Below are 23393 nucleotides of genomic sequence, written 5' to 3'. Positions count from 1 at the left end.
AACCCCTATCTGCTATTGCAGCAGATAGGCGCTGCAATGTAGATTACAGTAACGTTTTTATTTTTAAAAAACGAGCATTTTTGGCCAAGTTATGACCATTTTTGTAGTTATGCAAATGAGGCTTGCAAAAGTCCAAGTGGGTGTGTTTAAAAGTAAAAGTCCAAGTGGGCGTGTATTATGTGCGTACATCGGGGCGTTTTTAATACTTTCACTAGCTGGGCGCTCTGAAGAGAAGTAACATCCTCTTCTCTTCAGAACGCCCAGCTTCTGACAGTGCAGGTCTGTGACGTCACTCACAGGTCCTGCATCGTGACGGCCACATCGGCACCAGAGGCTACAGTTGATTCTGCAGCAGCATCAGCGTTTGCAGGTAAGTCGATCTTAAAAACGTTACTGTAATCTACATTGCAGCGCCTATCTGCTGCAATAGCAGATAGGGGTTGCAAAATCTGGTGACAGAGCCTCTTTAACCCCTTCGCGCTCAGGTCAGTAATAGTACGTCCTGCTAAGTAGAACGTTCGCGCTCAGGTCAGTACTATTACTGACCTGAGTAAACACGGCGCCATTTAATCCCGGCGCGTGTCTGAGCTGTGATACCTGCTGTTTCCGACAGCAGGCTATCACAGCTTAGAAACAAGAGGATTTGGATCCAGCGTGGATTTGTTGAGTAAAATGGAACGAAGTTCCAAGTTTAATGAAAAAATTGTTCGATTAAAAATGAAAAGAGACAGCATCAGCCATGACTAAGGACGCGTGTAGCGTTTGAAACGCGTAGGCTTTACTCCAATACGGATATCTTCTCCTACACTACCAGGATTGCACACTTTTTCACAATTTTTTTTTCCTGGTGTCTCTTTTCATTTTTAATCGAACAATTTTTTCATTAAACTTGGAACTTCGTTCCATTTTACTCAACAAATCCACGCTGGATCCAAATCCTCTTGTTTCTACTACTGTTTACGTATCGTGTGCCGACACGAGGATCCGTGCCGGATGATTTATATCTGCTATATAAGGTGAGCTGGAGGTCTCCATTTTTCTATTTTTGTCTATCACAGCTTAGTGTGCAGGGACCGATCGCGGTGGTCCCCGCCGATTAACCCCTTAGAAGCCGCGTTCAATAGCGATCGCGGCTTCTTAGGGGTTAAGCTGCCATCGCCGGCCTGCTACACGATAGCGGGCCGTGATGGCTACTATGGCAACCAGAATCCTAACAATGGACTCTGGCTACGCCATCGACGGAAGCCTAGTGGGTCCCGACAAAATCAGGACCCACTATGCTTGCTGTCAGCGAACAGCTGACAGCTCTAATACACTGCACTACGCATGTAGTGCAGTGTATTAGAATAGCGATCAGAGCCTCCTGCCCTCATGTCCCCTAGTGGGACAAAGTAAAAAAAGTGTAAAAAAGTAAAAAAAAGTTGTGTAAAAATAAGAAAATAAAAGATTTAAAAGTAATAAAAGTAAAAGTCCCCCTTTTTCCCTTATCAGTTCTTTATTATTAATAAAAATATATAAATAAACAAATAAACTATACATAATTGGTATCGCCGCGTCCGTAACGGCTTGAACTACAAAAAGATGTCGTTATTTATCCCGCGCGGTGAACGCCGTAAGAGAAAATAATAATAAACCGTACCACAATCACAATTGTTTGGTCACTTCACCTCCCAAAAAATGGAATAAAAAGAGATCAAAAAGTCGCATGTACCTAAAAATGGTACTGATCGAAACTACAGTTCGTTACGCAAAAAATAAGTCCTCGCACGACTTTCCTGATGGAAAAATAAAACAGTTATGGCTCTTAGAATAAGGCAACACAAAAAAAAATATATATTTTACAAAATGTATTTTATTGTGCAAACGCCATAAGACATAAAAAAACCTATAAACATCTGGTATCGCCGTAATCGTATCGCCCCGCAGAATAAAGTGAATATGTCATTTATAGCGCACGGTGAACACTGTAAAAAAAATTGAATAAAAAACAATAGTAAAATTGCTGTTTTTTTAGTCACCACGCCACCTAAAATTAGAATAAAAACTGATCAAAAAGTCGCATGCACCCCAAGAAAACTACAATGGATTCCTCAAGGTCTCTAGTTTCCAAAAAGGGGTCACTTTTGGGGGGTTTCCACTGTTTTAGCACCACAAGACCTCTTCAAACCGGACATGGTGCCTAATAAATTAAATTAATTAAATGTCACCTCTACTTTGCTCTAAATTCCTGTGAAGCACCTAAAGGGTTAATAAACTTTTTAAATGCTGTTGTGAATACTTTGAGGGGTCTAGTTTCTGAAATGGAGTGTTTGATAAGGGTGTCTAATATATGGGCCCCTCAAAGCAACTTCAGAACTGAGCTGGAAACTAAAAAATAAAATAAAAATGAGGCAATACTTCGCTTCTTACATTATACTGATAATGAGCCGTGCCCACCCCGAGATGACCCCAGTTTTGACCGTTTGTATAAACGGAGACCCCTATTAGACCGTTTCAGTGCCCGGTTTTCCCAGCATTCACCCCCGAGAAGTGTATTTCTATAGATGAATCCCTGGTACATTTGAAAGGGAGGCTTCAATTCCGCGAGTACCTGCCGGGTAAGAGGGCAAGGTATGCCGTGAAGATGTATAAGCTGTGCGAGTGTGCATCCGCGTATACCTACAAATTTAGGATATATGAAGGGAAGGACACCAGTACTCAGCCCCCAGAATGCCCCCCCTTACTGGGAGTTAATACAAAAATTGTGTGGGATTTGGTGCACCCACTGCTGGACCAGGGTTACCACCTCTACCTGGATAATTTTTATACCAGCGTCCCACTCTTCAACTGCCTCGCTTCCAGAAGTCCTGTGGCATGCGGCACTGCTAGAAGAAACCTGAGAGGCCTCCCTACGACTCTGCTTGGGCAAACACTCAGAAGGGGTGAGAGCAGGGCACAATCTAGCAGCAACATATTGTGTGTCAAGTACAAGACCAGGGAGATGCCACACCAGTACCCATGTACCTGTACGAGGTACCAGTACAGGGACCCCCAAACTAGACTGCATCCTGGACTACAATAGTTACATGGGAGGGGTGGACTTGTCAGATCAAGTCCTGAAGCCTTACAGTACTTCTGGAAGCGGGGCAACAGGCATCGTACCAGGGCAACACTTTTTAGGAGAAGTTCCCCAAACTGGCAAGAAGGGAAAAAGTCAAAAGAGGTGCAGAGTCTGCTATAAGAGGGGGATAAGGAAGGACACAATATATCAATGTGACGCGTGTCCCGAAAAACCAGAGCTCTGTATGAAAGAGTGTTTTCAAATTTATCATCCATCCCTTTATTTTTAATTTACCCCAGTTTTACTCGCTCTGATCCACTTCGCACAGCTTACCCCTCCTCATCTTTCCCCTCTGAGCCCTGCTGTGTGCCCAGGCAGCTGATAACAGCCACATGTAGGGTATTGCCGTACCCGGGAGAGCCAACATTACAGTTTATGAGGTGTATATCTCCGGTGGCACATGCTGGGCACAATATATCGGACACTGAATTGGCATATATGTATAGAAAATTGCAAATTTCGCTCTGCACCAACTGCTGCACATTATCTTTTACACAATACCTGTGGGGTCAAAATGCTCACTACACCTCTAGATGAATTCCTTAAGGGGTGTAGTTTTTAAAACGGGGTCACTTCTCGGGGGTTTCAACTGTACTGATACCTCAGGGGCTTCTGCACACACGACTTAGCACCAGAAAATTCCCAGTAGGCCACATGGTGGTCCTTTCCTTCTGAGCCCTCCCATGGGCCCAAACGGCAGTTTATCACCACAAATAGGGTATTGCCACACTCAGGACAAATTGGGCAACAAAATGCGGTATTTTATTCCTTGTGAAAATACGAAATTTTGAGCCAAAACTACCTCTTATTGGAAAAAAAAATTTTTCTTTTAATTCACAGCCCAATTCAAATAAATTCTGTGAAAAAACTGTGGGGTCTAAATGGTCACAACACCCATAAATAAATTCTTTGAGGGGTGTAGTTTCCAAAATGGGGTGACTTCTGGTGGGTTTCCATTGCTTTGATACCTTTGGGGCTCTGCAAATGCGACATGGCACCCGAAAACCAATCCAGCAAAATCTGGGCTCCAAAGAACACATAGCGCTCCTTTCCTTCTGAGGCCTCCCATGGGCCCAAACGGCAGTTTATCACCACAAATGGGGTATTGCCGCACTCAGGACAAATTGGGCAACAAATTGGGGTATTTTATTCCCTGTAAAATAAGAAATTTTGAGCCAAAACTACCTCTTATTGGAAAAAATTAAATTTTTTTGAATTCACAGCCCAATTCAAATAAATTCTGTGAAAAAACTGTGGAGTCTAAATGGTCACAACACCCATAAATGAATTCCTTGAGGGGTGTAGTTTCCAAAATGGGGTCACTTCTGGTGGGTTTCCATTGCTTTGATACCTTTGGGGCTCTGCAAATGCGACATGGCACCCGAAAACCAATCCAGCAAAATCTGGACTCCAACAAACACATAGCGCTCCTTTCCTTCTGAGGCCTCCCATGGGCCCAAACAGCAGTTTATCACCACAAATGGGGTATTGCCGCACTCAGGACAAATTTGGCAACAAAATGGGGTATTTTATTCGTTGTGAAAATAAGACATTTTGAGCCAAAACTACATCTTATTGGAAAAAAGTTTTTTTTTTTAAATTCACAGCCCAATTCAAATAAGTTCTGTGAAAAAACTGTGGGGTCTAAATGGTCACAACACCCATAAATAAATTCCTTGAGGGGTTTTGTTTCCAAAATGGGGTCACTTTTGGTGGGTTTCCATTGCTTTGATACCTCTGAGGCTTTGCAAATGCGACATGGCACCCAAAAACCAATCCAGCAAAATCTGGACTCCAACAAACACATAGCGCTCCTTTCCTTCTGAGGCCTCCCATGGGCCCAAACAGCAGTTTATCACCACAAATGGGGTATTGCCGCACTCAGGACAAATTGGGCAACAAAATGGGGCATTTTGTTCCCTGTGAAAATAAGAAATTCTGATCAAAAATGACATCTTATTGGAAAAATTGTCATTCTTTTAATTTCACAGCCCAATTCAAATACGCGCTGTGAAAAAACTACGGGGTCAAAGTGGTAACAACAACCATAAATTAATTCCTTGAGGGGTGCAGTTTTCAAAATGGGGTCAGTTTTGGGGGATTCCTACTGTTTTGGCACCCCAACACCTCTCCAAACCTGGCATGCTGCCTAAAATATATGCTAATAAAAAAGCACCACCAAAATGCACTAGGTGCTTCTTTGCTTCTAGGGCTTGTGTTTTAGTCCACGAGCGCACTAGAGCCACATGTGGGACATTTCTAAAAACTGAAGAATCTGGACAATACATATTTAGTTGTGTTTCTCTGGTAAAACCTTCTTTGTTACAGAAAAAAAATAGAATAAAATTGAAATTCAGAAAGAAAAATGAAATTTGCAAATTTCCACTCCACTTTGCTTTAATTCCTGTGAAATGCCTAAAGGGTTAAAAAACGTTCTAAATGCTGTTTTGAATACTTTGAGGGGTCTAGTTTTTAAAATGGGGTGCTTTATGGGGGTTTCTAATACATAGGCCCCTCAAAGCCACTTCAGAACTGAACAGGTACCTTAAAAAAAAGGCTTTTGAAATTTTCTTAAAAATATGAGAAATTTCTGTTTATGTTCTAAGCCTTGTAACGTCCAAGAAAAATAAAATAATGTTCAAAAAACGATGCCAATCTAAAGTAGACATATGGGAAATGTGAACTAGTGACTATTTTGGGTGGTATAACCGTCTGTTTTTCAAGCAGATGCATTTAAATTCTGAAAAATGCTATTTTTTCTAAATTTTCTCTAAATTTTGCAATTTTTCTCAAATAAAGACTGAATATATCGACCAAATTTTACCACGAACATGAAGCCCAAAGTGTCACGAGAAAACAATCTCGGAATCGCTTGGATAGGTTTAAGCATTCCGACGTTATTACCACATAAAGTGAAATATGTCAGATTTGAAAAATGGGCTCTGAGCCTTAAAGGCATGGTGTTGCCCCAAAAACATGTTTTTTTTTTAAAATTTAAACATTTAGTGTGTGGGTGATAAAACATTGTTCAAATTTTTTTTATTTTTTTCGCGAGTCAGGAAATATTATAAATTTTTTCAAATTTATAATACTACCCATTTTTGGTCACTAGATGGAGCTGTTTGGAGCTAGTTCCCAAAATTGCAGCATTGCAACATTGGGTTAAAAGCTATCGCTCTAGTGAGCGCTCAGCATCCCCCCCTCCTTTATCCTGGCTAGTGCCGGGATAAACGAGGGGTTTGAAAGGTTTAACCTCCTACACTGTGTGTCGCCATTTTTTGAGGTAACCCACAGTGTAGTAGGTTTACATGCAGTAGTAAACACACACAAACACTAACATACATTGAAATCGCTTACCTGCTCCTGCCGCCGCGGCCCGTCCGCTCCCTTTGCTGCCGCTGTTCCATGTGCACTTGTCCGGAAGCCGCGACCGGAAGTAGTAATATTACTGTCCGGCCGCGACTTCGGGTCCACAGGAAAATGGCGCCGGACGGCGCCAATTTCGAATAGGACTGTGTGGGAGCGGCGCATGCGCAGTTCCCACACAGACGCCGTACACGGCAGTCAATGGGACGGGAGCCGTTCGCAGTCCCTATGGGACTGTGGCTGCCGTATTCCATGTCTGTGTGTGTCGTTAATCGACACACACAGAAATGGAACAAAAAATGGCAGCCCCCATAGGGAAAAAAAAGTGTGAAAAAAAGAAACAGTAAAACACAAACACACAAATGAAAATAAACGTTTATATTAAGGCACTAACATCTTTAACATATAAATAAAATATTTGTGATGACACTGTTCCTTTAAGGCCCAAACTAGGCTGCGTCCTTAAGGGGTTAAGGGGTTAATAATCCATTAAAAACAAGCCCAGCTGTAAACAGACAATTAAAATCAACAGAGTAGTAGGACAATGGTGGACATAGCAGGTTTGATATGTATGAATTCAATGCCAGGGAGCAGTATATACTGACACAAATACAAAAAAAGATATATATGCCATTTAGTCGGATTTAGGCTATACAGGTGTATATAATAATACTCCAAAATTAATCATCACTCTCAAATGTGTGCGTTTTTAGGTAGGTCACTAAATGATAGGGTATGCACAATTATTGTCAAATTTCCCACACAATGGTGATGGGTCCAAATAATGTATATACTAACTATGATTTGAAACCCCTATCTATATAAGGCGTCTTTAACACTAGCGTTAGTATCAGTTTACCTCTCTTCCGTCAGTGGAAGGGATCAAAACATTAAACGGAAAGCAACGGTTCCATTAGAATTACCATTGATTTCAAAGGTAATTCTTTTGTTTCAGTTGCTTTCCGCTTGTCTCCGTTTACTAGGTTTTCTATATTTATTTTTTTTAACAGAAGCTAAAATGCAGTCTGCAGAACTTATGTTTCCAAGAAAAAAATAATTTAGTGACCTACCTAAAAACGTACACATTTGGGAGTGATTTATTAATTTTGGAGTATTATTATATACACGTGTATAGCCTAAATACTACTCTTCTTCTTTGTACTATAATATTTGGGATATATATCTATTTATATATTGTATTCATATATCTCAAACCTACTGTGTCCCGCATTGTCCTACTACCCTGTTGATTTTAATTGTCTGTGTACAACTGTTCTTGTTTTCAATGGATTATTAATAAAGATGTTGATATTCTCATTTTGTTATGCTTTGATTTTTAGAGACTGGTTGTATATTTAAGTAGTACCTAGAATCCATATCACATGTTACTACCGGGTATGTACCTTCTGTTATTTATAGGTTGTCAATATCTAAAGGGGGCCCCTATTTACAGGGGGCACTGTGTGTGTGCGTTTGTGGGACACAGTGTTTTGGTGCTATTATATTCTTGGTGTAGTGTTTGGCAACATGAGAATTTTATCTTCGTTTATAGGAGCGGAAATGTTTGAAAAGTGAAAAGCTGAACAAATCTGAGCGGCAAACTGCAGAAATGGGCCGTGGCCGGGAGAAGTCATCATAGAGGTCTGGACCAGATGGAGAAGATAAGAGAAATAGAACAACTCGGATCTGAGATGTCGTCACCTGTGATTCACTCAATGTAAACGTTTATTCGTCCACTAATCAGTACTGTAGTCACTGTTAAATCTGCAGCATCTCCCAGCATATCCTTACCATTGTTCGACCCATGCTGGGAGCTGTAATTTTACACCATACAAACCTATACGGCAGGGGTTAAACTGAATTTGCAAATGATCTCTGTACTGAGCTGTATTTATGCTGATAATATATATATATATATATATATATATATATACACACACATACACACACATATACATACACTGAGCTCAGTTCTGGTGCTGTATATATGTACTGAGCTCAGTTCTGGTGCTGTATATATATATGTATGAGCTTGGTTCTTGTGCTGTATATATGTACTGAGCTTTGTACTGGTGATGTATATATGTACGGAGCTTTGTTCTGGTGCTGTATATATGGATTTGGCTTGTTCTGGTGCTGTATATATGTATTGAGCCTGCTTCTAGTGCTCTATAAATGTACTGAGCATGGTTCTGGAGCCGTATATGTCTGAGCTTGGTTCTGGAGCTGTAATTATATAGGATATATTTATAATAACAAAATTGCAGGGCAGATGTAATTGTTTTCAATTTATTGTATATTTAATGGGAACCTGTCAGATAGGTGTAACACCTTGAACCGCCACCATGCGGTAATACATTACCTGACAAGATTTCCAAACATTTTTTTTCAGATGCAGCAAAATATATCAAATCAATGGATTAAAATGGTGCATGCAATTTGATAATTACTCTATAAAGGGTCATGGGTCGGTGCCGCTATCCTGAAGAGTCAAACAGTCCTGACTCCAAACCCAACTTTCCATGCTTGATTGAAACCCCCCTGGCTGTTCTACATCACTACCAGTCTCCTCCAACTTTCCCTGATGCGCCATTGCATGGGCACGCACTGTGCAGCGAGGCGTTTTTTTGCCCGACTTTATTGCTGCACCGCACATGCCAGGGAAGTATAAGTCAATGGCGCATCCGAATGAGTTTGAGGAGGATGCTAGTTATGTAGAACAGCCTAGCAGGGGGGCGCTATTTCAATTTTTGCCTCAGGCAGCAGAAAAGCTAGAATCGGCCCTGTGTCCAGGCAAATGATAAATGCCTTGAGGGGTGTAGTTTACAAAATGGGGTCACTTCTCAGGGTTTTACACTCTACTCTAGTACCTGAGGGAGCTCTGAAAATGCGACATGGCGCCTGTACACCAGTCCAGCAAAATCTACACTCTGAAATCCAAATGACGCTCCTTCCATTTTAAGCTCTGACATGTGCCCAAACAGCAGTTTAGGGCCACACATGGGGTACTGCCGTACTCGGGAGAAATTGGGTAACAAATTGTGTGGTGTTGATTCTCCTATTACCCCTTGTGAAAATAAATAATTTAAATATTATTTTTTTCATTTTCACTGCCTAATTCTAATACAATCTATAAAACACCTTGGGATCAAAATGCTCACTACACCCCTAGATGAATGCCCTGAGGGGTATAGTTTCCAAAATGGAGTCACTTCTCAGGGGTTTCTACTGTACTGGTATCTCAAGGGCTCTGCAAATGCAACATGACACCCAAAAACTAATCAATCAAAATCTGTATGCCAAGTAGCACTCCTGCCGTTCTGAGCACTGCGGTGTGTCCAAACAGCAGTATTTGACCACATTTTAGGTATTGATGTACTCGGGAGAAATTGCTTTACAATTGTTGGGGTGATTTTTCTCCTTTATTTCTTGTGAAAATGAAAAAAAATGAAACATTTTAGTGGAAAGAATGTAGAATTTTATTTTCACTGCCTAATTCCAATAAATTCAGCAAAAAAACTGTGGGGTCAAAATGCTCATTATACCTCTAGATAAAATTCCATGAGGGTTGTAGATTGCCAAATGGGGTCACGTTTGGTGGGTATTCACTGTTTTGGCCCCTCAGGGGCCTTGCAAATATGACATGGCGCCGCAAAACATTCCAGCAAAACTTAAGCTCCAAAAGTCAAATGGTGCTCCTACCTTTGTAAGCCCTGCCGTGTGTCCAAACAGCAGTTTATTACCACATATGAGGTATTGGTGTGCTCAGAAGGGTTTGCTTTACAAATATCTATTGTGAAAATGAACAAATATGAACTAAAACGATATTTATTATAAAAAATTTGGATTTTCAATTTCACAAAATAATTCCAATAAATTCTGCAAAAACTTGTGGGGTCAAAATGCTAACTATAACCCTAGAAATATTCCTTGAGGGGTGAAATTTCCAAAATGGGGTCAATGGGGTTTCCACGGTTTTGGCCCCTCCAGGACATTGCAAACACGACATGGCACTGAATACTAGTCCAGCAAAATCTGCTCTGAAAAATTCAAATGGTGCTTCTTCCCTTGTGAGCCCTGCCGTGTGTCTAAACAGCAGTTTATTACCACATAAGAGGCATTGTCGTAATCGTAAGAAGATGCTTTACAAATGTTGGGTTGCTTTTTCTCATTTATTCCTTGTAAAAATGTCTTCATTTTTGCAGACTAATTCCAATAAGTTTAGCGAAAAAACTGTGGGGTCAAAATGCTAACTATACCACTAGATAAATTCCTTGAGGGGTGTAGTTTCCAAAATTGGGTCACTTTTGGGGGTTTTCCACTGCTTTGGCACCATAAGAACTCTTCAAACATGGTGCCTAACATATATTCTAAAAAACAAAACAAAACAGGAGGCCCTAAAATCCACTAGATGCCGCTTTGCTTCGGAGGCCTGTGCTTCAGTCCATAAACGCACTAGGGCCACATGTGGGATATTTCTAAAAACAGAATCTGGGCAATAAATATTGAGTTGATAAAGAAAAAAAATGTATTACCAATGAATAAAAAAAAAAAAAAAATGAAAATTGTAAATTCCACCTCTACTTTGCTTTAATTCCTGTGAAACACCTAAATGGTTAAGAAACTTTCTGAATGCTGGTGTAAAGGATCTGCCAGGTTCTACGTCTGGGTATACTCCCGGGATTAATCAGTCGACACCTGAGGCCAGACCTCTTAGACTGACACCGGCTCCCACCAACCAGGGTGGCAGGCTCAGGAGTGGGAGAGCCTATCGCGGCCTGGTCAGTCGGAGTTAGCTCCGCCCCCTGTCCATTTATACCTGCCGTGTTCTCTTCCTCAGTGTTTGTTATTCTTCTTGGATTCCTGGCCCCACTGCTGCCTTGCTCCAGCCTGCTTCTGCCGTGCTTCTGCCTTGCTTCAGTTCCGTTTATCCTGCTTCGCTTTGCCCCTGGCTTGCTTCCTGCTCCGTGCTCTCGTTGGCATACTCCACTTCATCCTGATCCGGACTGACTCATTCACCGCTCTGTTTCCTCGCGGCGTTCCGTGGGCTACTGCCCCTTCCCTTGCGTGTTCCCTGTTTGTACTCCCTTGCACTTAGACAGCGTAGGGACCGCCGCCAAGTTGTACCCCGTCGCCTAGGGCGGGTCGTTGCAAGTAGGCAGGGACAGGGCAGTGGGTAGATTAGGGCTCACTTGTTCCCTTCACCTCCTTCCTGCCATTACATAATAACAAGCCCATACCTAGTCTACCATTTCTCCTACGCTGACGATATCATGGACCCCCTTGAGACCCTGACCCAGCAGATGCAGGGCCTCTCCCTACAGGTCCAGGCCCTGGCTCAGAGGGTCAACCAGGGTGACGCTGCCTTAGTAGTACCCCTCACCTCACATCTAGAACCCGACCTCAAGTTACCTGACCGGTTCTCAGGGGACCGTAAGACTTTTCTCTCCTTCCGGGAGAGTTGCAGACTTTATTTCCGCCTAAAACTTCACTCCTCAGGTTCCGATAACCAGCGGGTGGGTATCATTATATCCCGACTCCAGGAAGGGCCCCAAGAGCGGGCCTTTTCCTTGGCTCCTGACGCCCCTGAACTTTCCTCCGTTGATCGTTTTTTCTCTGCCCTCGGACTCATTTACGACGAGACTGACAGGACTGCCTTAGCCGAGAGTCAGCTGGTGACCTTACGTCAGGGTAGGAGACCTGTTGAGGAATACTGTTCTGATTTTAGGAAGTGGTGCGTAGCTTCTCGGTGGAACGACCCGGCCCTAAGGTGCCAGTTTAGGTTAGGATTATCTGACGCCCTGAAGGATCTGCTGGTTAGCTACCCCTCTTCTGACTCCCTAGACCAGGTTATGGCCCTAGCAGTACGACTTGACCGACGTCTCAGGGAACGTCAGCTTGAGCGTTTCAATGTGTTCCCCTCTGACTTCCCTGCGATTCCCCCCGAGGTCCCGTCTCCTCGCTCTTCCACGGAGGACTCGGAGGTACCTATGCAACTCGGGGCCTCCATGTCCCCTCGACAACGTAGAGAGTTTCGCAGGAAGAATGGTCTCTGCTTCTATTGTGGGGACGACAAGCATCTACTGAACACCTGTCCCAGGCGCAAGAATAAACAGCCGGAAAACCTCCGCGCCTAAGTGATCATCGGGGAGGTCACTTGGGCGCACAGGTATTTCCCGTTAATATGAAACGCAATAAAATTTTGCTTCCCTTTCAGGTCTCGTTTGCTGGCCGGTCTGCCACGGGCAGTGCCTTAGTGGATTCTGGCTCATCTGCTAATATCATGTCCGTGGAAAATGCCTTTTATTGATTTGCCTTATCCTATCCCGGTAGTGGGTATCGACTCCACTCCTCTTGCTAATGGTTATTTTACTCAGCATACTCCTGTTTTTGAACTCCTTGTTGGCTCCATGCATTTGGAGCAGTGCTCTGTACTGGTGATGCAGGGATTATCGTCCGATCTGGTATTAGGTCTTCCCTGGTTGCAGCTGCATAATCCCACGTTTGATTGGAATACTGGGGATTTCACCAAATGGGGTAGTGAATGCCTGATGTCATGTCTTTCGGTTAACTCTATTTCTCCCCGGGAGGAGGTAAACACGCTTCCTGAGTTTGTTCAGGACATCGCTGATGTGTTTTCTAAGGAGGCCTCCGAGGTGTTGCCCCCTCATAGAGATTACGATTGCGCCATCGATTTGGTGCCTGGTGCCAAGCTTCCTAAGGGTAGGATATTTCATCTTTCATGTCCTGAACGTGAAGCTATGAGGGAGTATATCCAAGAATGCCTGGCCAAGGGTTTCATTCGCCCCTCGACTTCTCCTGTAGGTGCTGGCTTCTTCTTCGTGGGGAAGAAGGATGGTGGTCTTAGGCCGTGCATTGATTATCGGAACCTGAATAAGGTCACCGTAAGGAACTAGTATCCCCTTCCTTTGATTCCGGATCTTTTTAATCAGGTTCAGGGGGCCCAATGGTTTTCTAAGTTCGATCTACGGGGGACATATAACCTTATCCGCATCAAAGAGGGGGATGAGTGGAAAACTGCGTTCAACACACCCGAAGGTCATTTAGAATACCTGGTCATGCCCTTTGGGTTGTGTAATGCCCCTGCCGTCTTCCAGAATTTAATAATGAAATCCTGAGAGATTACCTGGGTAATTTTCTTGTAGTGTACCTTGATGACATACTGGTGTTTTCCAAGGACTGGTCCTCCCACGTGGAGCATGTCAGGAAGGTCCTCCAGGTCCTCCGGGAGAATAATCTGTTTGCGAAGACCGAAAAATGTGTGTTTGGGGTACAGGAGATACCATTTTTAGGTCAAATCCTCACTCCTCATGAATTCAGCATGGACCCTGCCAAGGTTCAGGCTGTGGCGGAATGGGTCCAACCTGCCTCCCTGAAGGCGCTACAGTGTTTTTTGGGGTTCGCTAACTATTACAGGAGATTTATTGCCAACTTCTCGGTCGTCGCTAAGCCTCTTACGGACCTTACTCGCAAGGGTGCTGATGTCCTCCATTGGCCCCCTGAGGCCATCCAGGCTTTTGAGACCCTCAAGAAGTGCTTTATCTCGGCCCCCCCGTGCTGGTTCAGCCCAACCAAAGGGAGCCATTTATTGTGGAGGTTGACGCATCTGAGGTGGGAGTGGGGGCCGTCTTGTCCCAGGGTACCAGCTCCCTCACCCATCTCCGCCCCTGTGCTTACTTCTCTAGGAAGTTTTCGCCCACGGAGAGTAACTATGATATTGGCAACCGCAAACTTTTAGCCATTAAATGGGCTTTTGAAGAGTGGCGTCACTTCCTGGAGGGGGCCAGACACCAGGTAACGGTCCTTACTGACCACAAGAATCTGGTTTTCCTAGAATCTGCCCAGAGGCTTAATCCTAGACAAGCTCGTTGGGCACTATTCTTTACCAGATTTAATTTCTTGGTTACCTATAGGGCTGGGTCCAAAAATATTAACCCTGATGCACTGTCACGTAGTTTCATGGCCAATCCTCCTTCCGAGAAGGATCCTGCTTGTATTTTACCCCCTGGTATAATCGTTTCTGCCACTGATTCTGATTTAGCTTCTGACATCGCGGCTGATCAAGGTTCAGCTCCAGGGAACCTCCCTGGGGACAAACTGTTTGTCCCCCTGCAATACCGGCTAAGGGTACTCAGGGAAAACCATGACTCCGCACTATCTGGTCATCCTGGCATCTTGGGTACCAAACACCTCATTACCAGAAACTATTGGTGGCCTGGGTTGCCTAAAGACGTTAGGGCTTACGTCGCCGCTTGTGAGGTTTGTGCTAGGTCCAAGACCCCTAGGTCCCGACCTGCGGGCTTACTACATTCCTTGCCCATTCCCCAGAGACCTTGGACCCATATCTCCATGGATTTTATCACCGATTTGCCTCCATCTCAGGGAAAGTCGGTGGTGTGGGTGGTAGTAGACCGCTTCAGCAAGATGTGCCACTTTGTGCCCCTTAAGAAACTACCTAACGCCAAGACGTTAGCTTCGTTGTTTGTTAAACACATCCTGCGTCTCCATGGGGCCCCAGTCAATATCGTTTCTGACAGAGGGGTACAATTTGTTTCCTTATTTTGGAGAGCTTTGTGTAAAAAGTTGGAGATTGATCTGTCCTTCTCCTCCGCCTTCCATCCCGAAACTAATGGCCAAACGGAAAGGACTAACCAATCCCTGGAACAATATTTAAGGTGTTTCATCTCTGACTGTCAATTTGATTGGGTCTCATTCCTTCCCCTTGCCGAATTTTCCCTGAATAACCGGGTCAGTAACTCGTCAGGGGTCTCCCTGTTTTTCTGTAATTTCGGGTTTAACCCAAGGTTCTCCGCCGTTTCTCCTGGTTGTTCCAATAATCCCGAGGTAGAGGACGTTCATCGGGAACTGTGCACAGTCTGGGCCCAGGTTCAGAAGAACCTAGAGGCGTCCCAGAGCGTACAAAAGATTCAGGCTGATAGTAGACGTTCTGCTAACCCCCGGTTTGTCGTCGGGGATCTGGTCTGGTTGTCGTCCAGGAACTTGCGCCTTAAGGTCCCGTCCAGGAAGTTTGCTCCCCGATTTATTGGACCTTATAAGATCATTGAAGTCCTCAACCCTGTATCCTTCCGTCTGGAGCTGCCCCCATCCTTTCGCATACATGACGTCTTCCATGCCTCCCTCCTTAAACGCTGCTCCCCGTCCTGGTCCCCCTCGAGGAAACCTCCTGTTCCCGTTCTCACCCCTGAGGGGGTGGAATTCGAGGTGGCCAAGATTATGGACAGTAGGATGATCCAGGGCTCCCTCCAGTACCTGGTCCATTGGAGAGGATACGGGCCGGAGGAGAGGACTTGGGTACCTGCTCGTGATGTTCACGCTGGGGTATTGATCAGGAGGTTCCACCTTCTCTTCCCCACTAAACCGGGTCCTCTTAGTAAGGGTCCGGTGGCCCCTCATAAAAGGGGGAGTACTGTAAAGGATCTGCCAGGTACTACGTCTGGGTATACTCCCGGGATTAATCAGTCGACACCTGAGGCCAGACCTCTTAGACTGACACCGGCTCCCACCAACCAGGGTGGCAGGCTCAGGAGTGGGAGAGCCTATCGCGGCCTGGTCAGTCGGAGTTAGCTCCGCCCCCTGTCCATTTATACCTGCCGTGTTCTCTTCCTCAGTGCTTGTTATTCTTCTTGGATTCCTGGCCCCACTGCCTTGCCTTTCCAATAAGACATAGCATTAGTTAAAAAATTTTCATTTTGTCAACAAATAAAGGAGAAAAAGCACCATGACATTTGTAAAGCAACTTCTTCAGAGTAGGGCAATACCCCACATGTGGTTATAAACTGCTATTTGGACACACAGCAAGGCTCTAAAGGGAAGGAGTGTCATTTAGTATTTGGAGTGGAGATTTTACATGATTCGTTTTTTGACACCATGTTGCATTGAGCTATAGTACCAGTACAGTGGTACCCCCGAAAAATTACCACATTTTGGAAACTAGATCCCTCAAAGACTTGATCTAGGGGTGTAGTGAGCATTTTGACCGCACAAGTGTTTTGCAAAAATTAGTACACACTAGATGTTGCAGATTGAAAATTGCCGTTTTCCACAGATATGCCATTTCAGTGCCCAATGTGTTGTGCCCAGCTTGTACCACCGTAGACACACATCCCATAAATTGTTAAGCGGGTACTCCAGAATACAGTAATACCCCATATGTGGTCATAAATTGCCGTTTGGGCACACTGCCAGGCTCAGTTGGACCACCATTTGGCTTTTGAAGCGCAGATTTTGCTTGGTGTTTTACTGGTATTTCAGCTTATAATATGGGGGCATATGTAAGCTGGGCGGAGTACATCAGGGTATATGTAAGCTGGGCGGAGTACATCAGGGCATATGTAAACTGGGCGGAGAACATCAGGGTATATGTAAGCTGGGCGGAGTACATCAGGGTATATGTAAACTGGGCGGAGTGCATCAGGTCATAATAGGATGATGTAATAATGGGGTGAATGAATAATCCATGGATTGGTGTGATACGCTTTGAACCAATCCTTTATACACAGGCCGGGTTTATTTGGGTATTATACAAAATATCTGCGCTCCAGTGTTGCCTAATCTTTGACTATTTCACTAGCCCTATAAGCAGCACAAGGCCCTAAAGTTTCCTCATCTCCGCTGCATCTACAGGGTCCACCTGTGGGGTCCAGCAAATGACGATGTGGGGTATTTACTGAAATTCTACTGGACCTAAAAAAATTAGTCTGTGCCGTCATTTAGCATAATTTTGCATCATTGCGTTTTGAGTCATAACGTGTTATTTTTCCGTTGACGGAGCTGTGTGAGGGCTTGTTTTTTGTGGAACAAGCTGTAATTTTTATTGGTTCCATTGTGTGGTACATGCGATTTTTTTTATCACTATTTATTCCATTTTTTGGGAGAGGAGGAAACCAAAAAACAGCAATTCTAGCACGTTTTTTTTTTTACAGTGTTCACCGTGCAGTATAAACAACATGTTATCCTTATTCTGCGGGTCGATACGATTACAGCGACACCAAATTGAAATTGTTTGTTTACGTTTCAATACGTTCCCACAATAAAAATACTATTTTCTAAAAAAATCATGTTTTAGTGTCGCCATTTTCTGACAGCCATAACTTTTTTATTTTTAAGTTGATACCGCTGCGGGAGGGCTTTTTTTATGCATGACAAACTGTAGTTTCCATTGGTACCATTTTGCGTTACTTGCAACTTTTTGATCACTTTTCATTGCATTTTTTTTGAGACAAGATGACCAAAAAATAAAATGCAGTCATTGTAAAAATAATGTAAGATTTTTATAGATCAGGCCGTTCCGAACGTGGCGATACCTATTATGTATAGTTTTTTTTCATGTTTTCATTTTTTTTCTAATAATAAAGGAGTTGATCAGGGAAACAGGACAATTGTTGTTTTTATTAGTTGAAACTTTTATTTATTTATTTTTCTTTCACATTTTTTTTTTACTTTTTTTATTACACTTACCTGGGGACTTGAAGATCTGGTCTTCTGATCCCCGGTACGATACACTGCACTACTTATGTAGTGCAGTGTATCGTAACTGTCATTCTTCATTTGACAGTTAGCCTATTACGTCATGCCTCGGGCAGGACCTAATAGGCTACCGTACCTGGTAAATGCCATCGCAGCGGGATGTCAGCTGTGTATGACAGCTGACAGCCGCTGAAGATGAAGCAAGCACAGCTCCTGTGCCGGCTTCATCTACAGGGCGTGACTGTATGCTCTTGTGCAGGAAAGCACTTTGTATCTGGACGTACAGTCACGCCCAATCGCGGGAAGGGGTTAAGGTGTTAAACAATCGGTCATTTTCTGACCATACAAACAAGTGCTTTGTTTTTTTTTAAATTCCAACTAGGGCACTTTTTCTTCTTTAAAGAGGCTCTGTCACCAGATTTTGCAACCCCTATCTGCTATTGCAGCATATCGGCGCTGCAATGTAGATTACAGTAACGTTTTTATTTTTTAAAAACGAGCATTTTTGGCCAAGTTATGACCATTTTTGTATTTATGCAAATGAGGCTTGCAAAAGTCCAAGTGGGCGTGTTTAAAGTAAAAGTCCAACTGGGCGTGTATTATGTGCGTACATCGGGGCGTTTTTACTTCTTTTACTAGCTGGGCGTTCTGACGAGAAGTATCATCCACTTCTCTTCAGAACGCCCAGCTTCTGGCAGTGCAGATCTGTGACGTCACTCACTTCCTGCCCCAGGTCCTGCATCGTGTCGGCCACATCGGCACCAGAGGCTACAGTTGATTCTGCAGCAGCATCAGCGTTTGCAGGTAAGTAGCTATATCGACTTACCTGCAAACGCTGATGCTGCTGCAGAATCAACTGTAGCCTCTGGTGCCGATGTGTCCTCGCTCGTCCGACACGATGCAGGACCTGTGAGTGACGTCACAGCGTGATCTCTCGAGAACACGCTTTGTGTCTGCACTGCCAGAAGCTGGGCGTTGTACGCACATAATACACGCCCAGTTGGACTTTTACTCTAAACACGCCCACTTGGACTTTTGCAAGCCTCATTTGCATAAATACAAAAATGGTCATAACTTGGCCAAAAATGCTCGTTTTTTAAAAATAAAAACGTTACTGTAATCTACATTGCAGCGCCTATCTGCTGCAATAGCAGATAGGGGTTGCAAAATCTGGTGACGGAGCCTCTTTAACTAAAAAGTACTTACCTAAGTCTATATGCTTTTATAATAATGTACACAGGCATCTTTTAGGGTATACCTAGACTTTTCCCCTAACAGGCACTGTCACAAGCCCTACATGCTTTAGTCATTCCCCAGATGGCTGTCTATAAGCTTGAACCCCAGCGATTGCAGTTTCTCTGATAGAGACTTTGATACTCAGTGTGGGATTGTAGCGGACAATCACAGCTGCTCTCCAGCCATGGAGCGAACAAAACTGCTGTCTTTACAATCACCAAGACGTAAAATGTTAGTGGGCCCCCCCTAACGCATGTTTACATCTTAAGAGGCGCATTCTAATTATATACCAGCCATCATCCCTGTATATAACCCCATCATCCCTGAAAATACCAGCCATCATCCCTGTATATAACTCCCATCATCCCTGAATATACCAGCCATCATCCCTGTATATAACCCCCTACATCTCTGTATATACCAGCCTGGCTAGTATATAAATGTAAGATGGGGGTTATTACCAGGTATGATGGCTGGTATATACAGGGATGATGGCTGGTATACATAGGGATGATGGGGGTTAACGCAGGGATCATGGCTGGAATACCCATCATCCCTGTATATATCAATCATAATTCCTGTATATAACAACCATCATTCCTGTATATAACAACCGTCATTCCTGGAAATAAACCCTATCATCCATATATATCCCAACTAGGCTACCCACACCGCAACGGTTTGTGCGGCGTAAAACTATTACTCCCAGCATGACTCGAACAATGGTAAGGATATGCTGGGAGTTGCTGTCTCACAAAAAAAAAATCATACCACCCATCATCTCGCTGCAGTTCATACAATGACCACAGTATTGATTAGAGGCAGCATAAGCATTTACATTAAGTGACTCACCGGTGACGTGTTTTCAGATTCTAGTTCTTCTTTTCTTTTTTCTTCTCCATCCGCTCCAGACCTCTATGATGACTTCTCCGGCCGCAGCCCATTTCTGCAATTTGCCACTCAGGTGTCTTCAGCTTCTTACTTTTCAAACATTTCTGCACCTATAAAAACGAAGATAAAATTCTCATGGTGCCACAGACTACGCACCTAAATATAATAGCGGCATACACTGCACCTTTAATTATAATAGCGCAATAAACGGTTTGCCCGATTATAATAGCACCATACACTGTGTCCCCCACACACAGTGCTCCCTGTAGATAGTGCTCCACAAATAGCCCCCCTGTAGATAGTGCCCCACATATAGCCCCCTGTAGATAGTGCCCCACATATAGCCACCCCTGTAGATAGTGCCCCACATATAGCCACCCCTGTAGATAGTGCTCTACACAAGGCCCCTCTGTAAATTGCACTTTATATTTAGCGCCCCCTGTATATAGTGCCCCACATATAGCTCCCCTGTAGATTGTGGCCCACATATGGCCCCCATGTGATAGCGCTCTACACATGGCCCCCATGTAAATTGCGCTCTATATTTAGCACCCCCTGTATATAGTGCCCCACATATAGCCCCCCTCTAGATAGTGTCCCATATATAACCTCCCCTGTAGATTGTGCCCCACATATAGCTTTGCCCCATATGTAATGCAACTCACACATTTAAGTGAAAAAAAAAAAAACGCTTTACATACTCACCTTGATCCCATCCCAGCCATTCAGCTCTTATGCATGTAATTGTATCTGCGTCCTATAGATGCAGGTACAATTAGTGCAGGAGGAGATGGTGGCGGATGGTTTCAGTTGCACAGCCGCCCCCTCAGACAGACAGCCAGCCGCCTGTGTGGTGTGGCCATGGCAGGGGCAGCGGAAGCGGCGATTATGGCGTGGGCAATCGCGATGGGCCCCACCATCTCAGTGGGCCCAGGGCCAACACCCCCTCCTGCCTCCCCGCTAGCTATGCTACTGTGTAAATGATATTTTTTCAGTCTTTATATCCTTTTTCACTTCTTTATTTGTCATAATTTTGCCTTTCATATCTTCATGAGCAGCTCTGTAAATATCAGTATTTTGCACCTTCTGCTCTTTTCTTTGGTAAACACAGGGCTTCTTATTTTAGATCAGAGCGATCTTGCTTTGCTGTTTCATTCACCTGCCACACAGTTATTCTTTGCTTTGATCTTATTCATTGCTTTCTTCCCATGCATCTCTAGTTTATATTTTTCTGTCTTACACCTCTTGCATCCTTTTCACAAACATATCCATCATGTTTCATCTAGCATGTCTATGACAATTAAAAAGAAAGTAAATAAAATACAAGCCATCATGGGGCAATCCTTATCTAGAGCTTTAATCAGGTAGCCTGAATGTATTAGAAAATGAAGTGTAATCAAACACATTGCTCTTCATAGATGACTTGGCAACAGGAGAGATGTGCGCAACTCCCATCTCTTCTGTTCCTCCTTTTCTCTGTTATTTTTTTTTTCTCTCTCTTTCATCTGTATTTCCCTATTCCCTAGATTCATTTGCCTGTGACAGGTCTCTGCTCTCTCTGGCTTGTAGCTTCTTGCCCTGATCCGTCTGTCATGGCAGATGCTCACAAACAGGCTTTGATGATTGCTCAGCCCTGAGAGATCTTTTCAAACCCCCGCCCCCACCCTCACCACCGTTCCTCCATGCTCCTTCTCTCATCAGTCTCCGAGAAATAAGTATTCTGACAAACCTGCTGCAAAATGCAAGATCAGAGGTTTCTCAAGCGAAGACTTTATCCCTTTTCCCATTTCTCCATCTATTAATCCATCTCTAGAGGTCAGCCTATCTGCTATCCATCTACCTATCCATCTTGAACTATGCATTTATCTATCATAATTAATCATCTGTGCAGTATGTATGTATCTACCTGTTTTTCCTATTACTATCCATTTGGTTGACTGAAATATAAGATATCCATAGTAATATTCATGATTTGCATTTAACTTTTGCGCTTACCTCAGACTCCGGTTCGGAATAGTATGCATCTTCATAGTTGTTTAAGCCAACAGACTCTCCATAGTTATCCAGGCTAGGGTCGTAATTATCCAGATTAATGTTTTCATAGGAGATGCTCTCAATAGGTTGAAACCTATCGGAACTATACCTCCTAGTTTTTGTTGGGGGAGGAGCCACACATAGTGTGACCACAGAAAGACAGAGAGCCACTAACAGGTACATTGTGACAGCAGTCCTGTGGTACAGCAATGAGAAGTAAAAAATAAAGAAAAAAATACTTTTACAGGGGATTTGCTTTTATAGACATTCTCATGGCCATAATATTTCTATGAACTTTTCTTTTAGAGAGCCAAAACAACAACAACAACGCAGAAGCACATTACTAATTAGACTGTATAGTCCAGATAAAAATTCAACACACTGTCTCCAGGAAAAGTTCCTCACCATACCCAATATCAAGGAGATTAGATGCAGTAGATGAAGTATCAGAACACATAGTGTTTCTACTCAGTGGCGGATTAAGTAGACCATAGGCCCTGGGCTGTTACCCAAACTAGGGCCCCCCTTCCGCAACTATTTTTAACACTACCTTTTTGGGCAAGCATTTACAAATGGGTGTTACGACTCCCCTTGTCACAGAGCTGTGTCCCTACATACTGACAGTATCACACTGTGCTGGGACACATCCTCCTGGCAAGGGGAATTGTCTATCAGTCCTGGACTGCAGAAAGACTTTGTGAAATACAAGGATTTCCTATAATAAACATGTCAGGAGAGGTGACAGATTCTCTATAAATCTAGTGACTTACAGGTGACGACATCTCAGATTCTAGTAGTTCTTTTCCTCTTTTCTTCTCCATCCGATCCAGAACTCATGACTACTTCTCCCGGCCATGACCCATTTCTGCAGAATTTGCCACTCAGATGTCTTTGGCACCTCACTTTTCCAACATTTCCACACCTATAAATGAAAATAAAATGATCATGGTGCCACATACTGTGCCCCTAAATATAATAGCACCAAACACTGTGCGCCTGGATATAATAATACCATACACTGTAAAACACCACATACACACAGCCCCCCGTACATAGTGCTACACACAGCCCCCTGTACATAGTGCCACACACAGCCCCTGTAGATATTACACACCCCCATAGATAGCGCCACTCACAGCCCCTGTAGATATCACACGTCCCCCCTATAGCTAGCACCACACACATCCCCCCGTACAGAGTGTTACACACAGCCCCCTCTAGATAGCGCCATACAGCCCCCTGTAGAGAGCGCCACACA

General features: G+C 43.7%; 1 protein-coding gene across 1 annotated transcript in view; it reads right to left on the bottom strand.

Annotated features, from left to right (window-relative positions):
• Window positions 1–22318, bottom strand: part of OPTC (opticin) — a 92508-nt gene extending 70190 nt beyond the window's left edge. The window contains exon 1 of the mRNA XM_075850648.1: window positions 22097–22318. Coding sequence (XP_075706763.1) covers window positions 22097–22318 — 222 coding nt within the window. The remainder of the gene's footprint in view (window positions 1–22096) is intronic.
• Window positions 22319–23393: the final 1075 nt, after the last annotated feature.

The sequence above is a fragment of the Rhinoderma darwinii genome, chromosome 2 (genome assembly GCF_050947455.1).
Source record: "Rhinoderma darwinii isolate aRhiDar2 chromosome 2, aRhiDar2.hap1, whole genome shotgun sequence".
NCBI lineage: Eukaryota > Metazoa > Chordata > Amphibia > Anura > Rhinodermatidae > Rhinoderma > Rhinoderma darwinii.
Note: the sequence above shows the minus strand (reverse complement) of the source record. Positions and strands in the feature narration are given on the sequence as shown.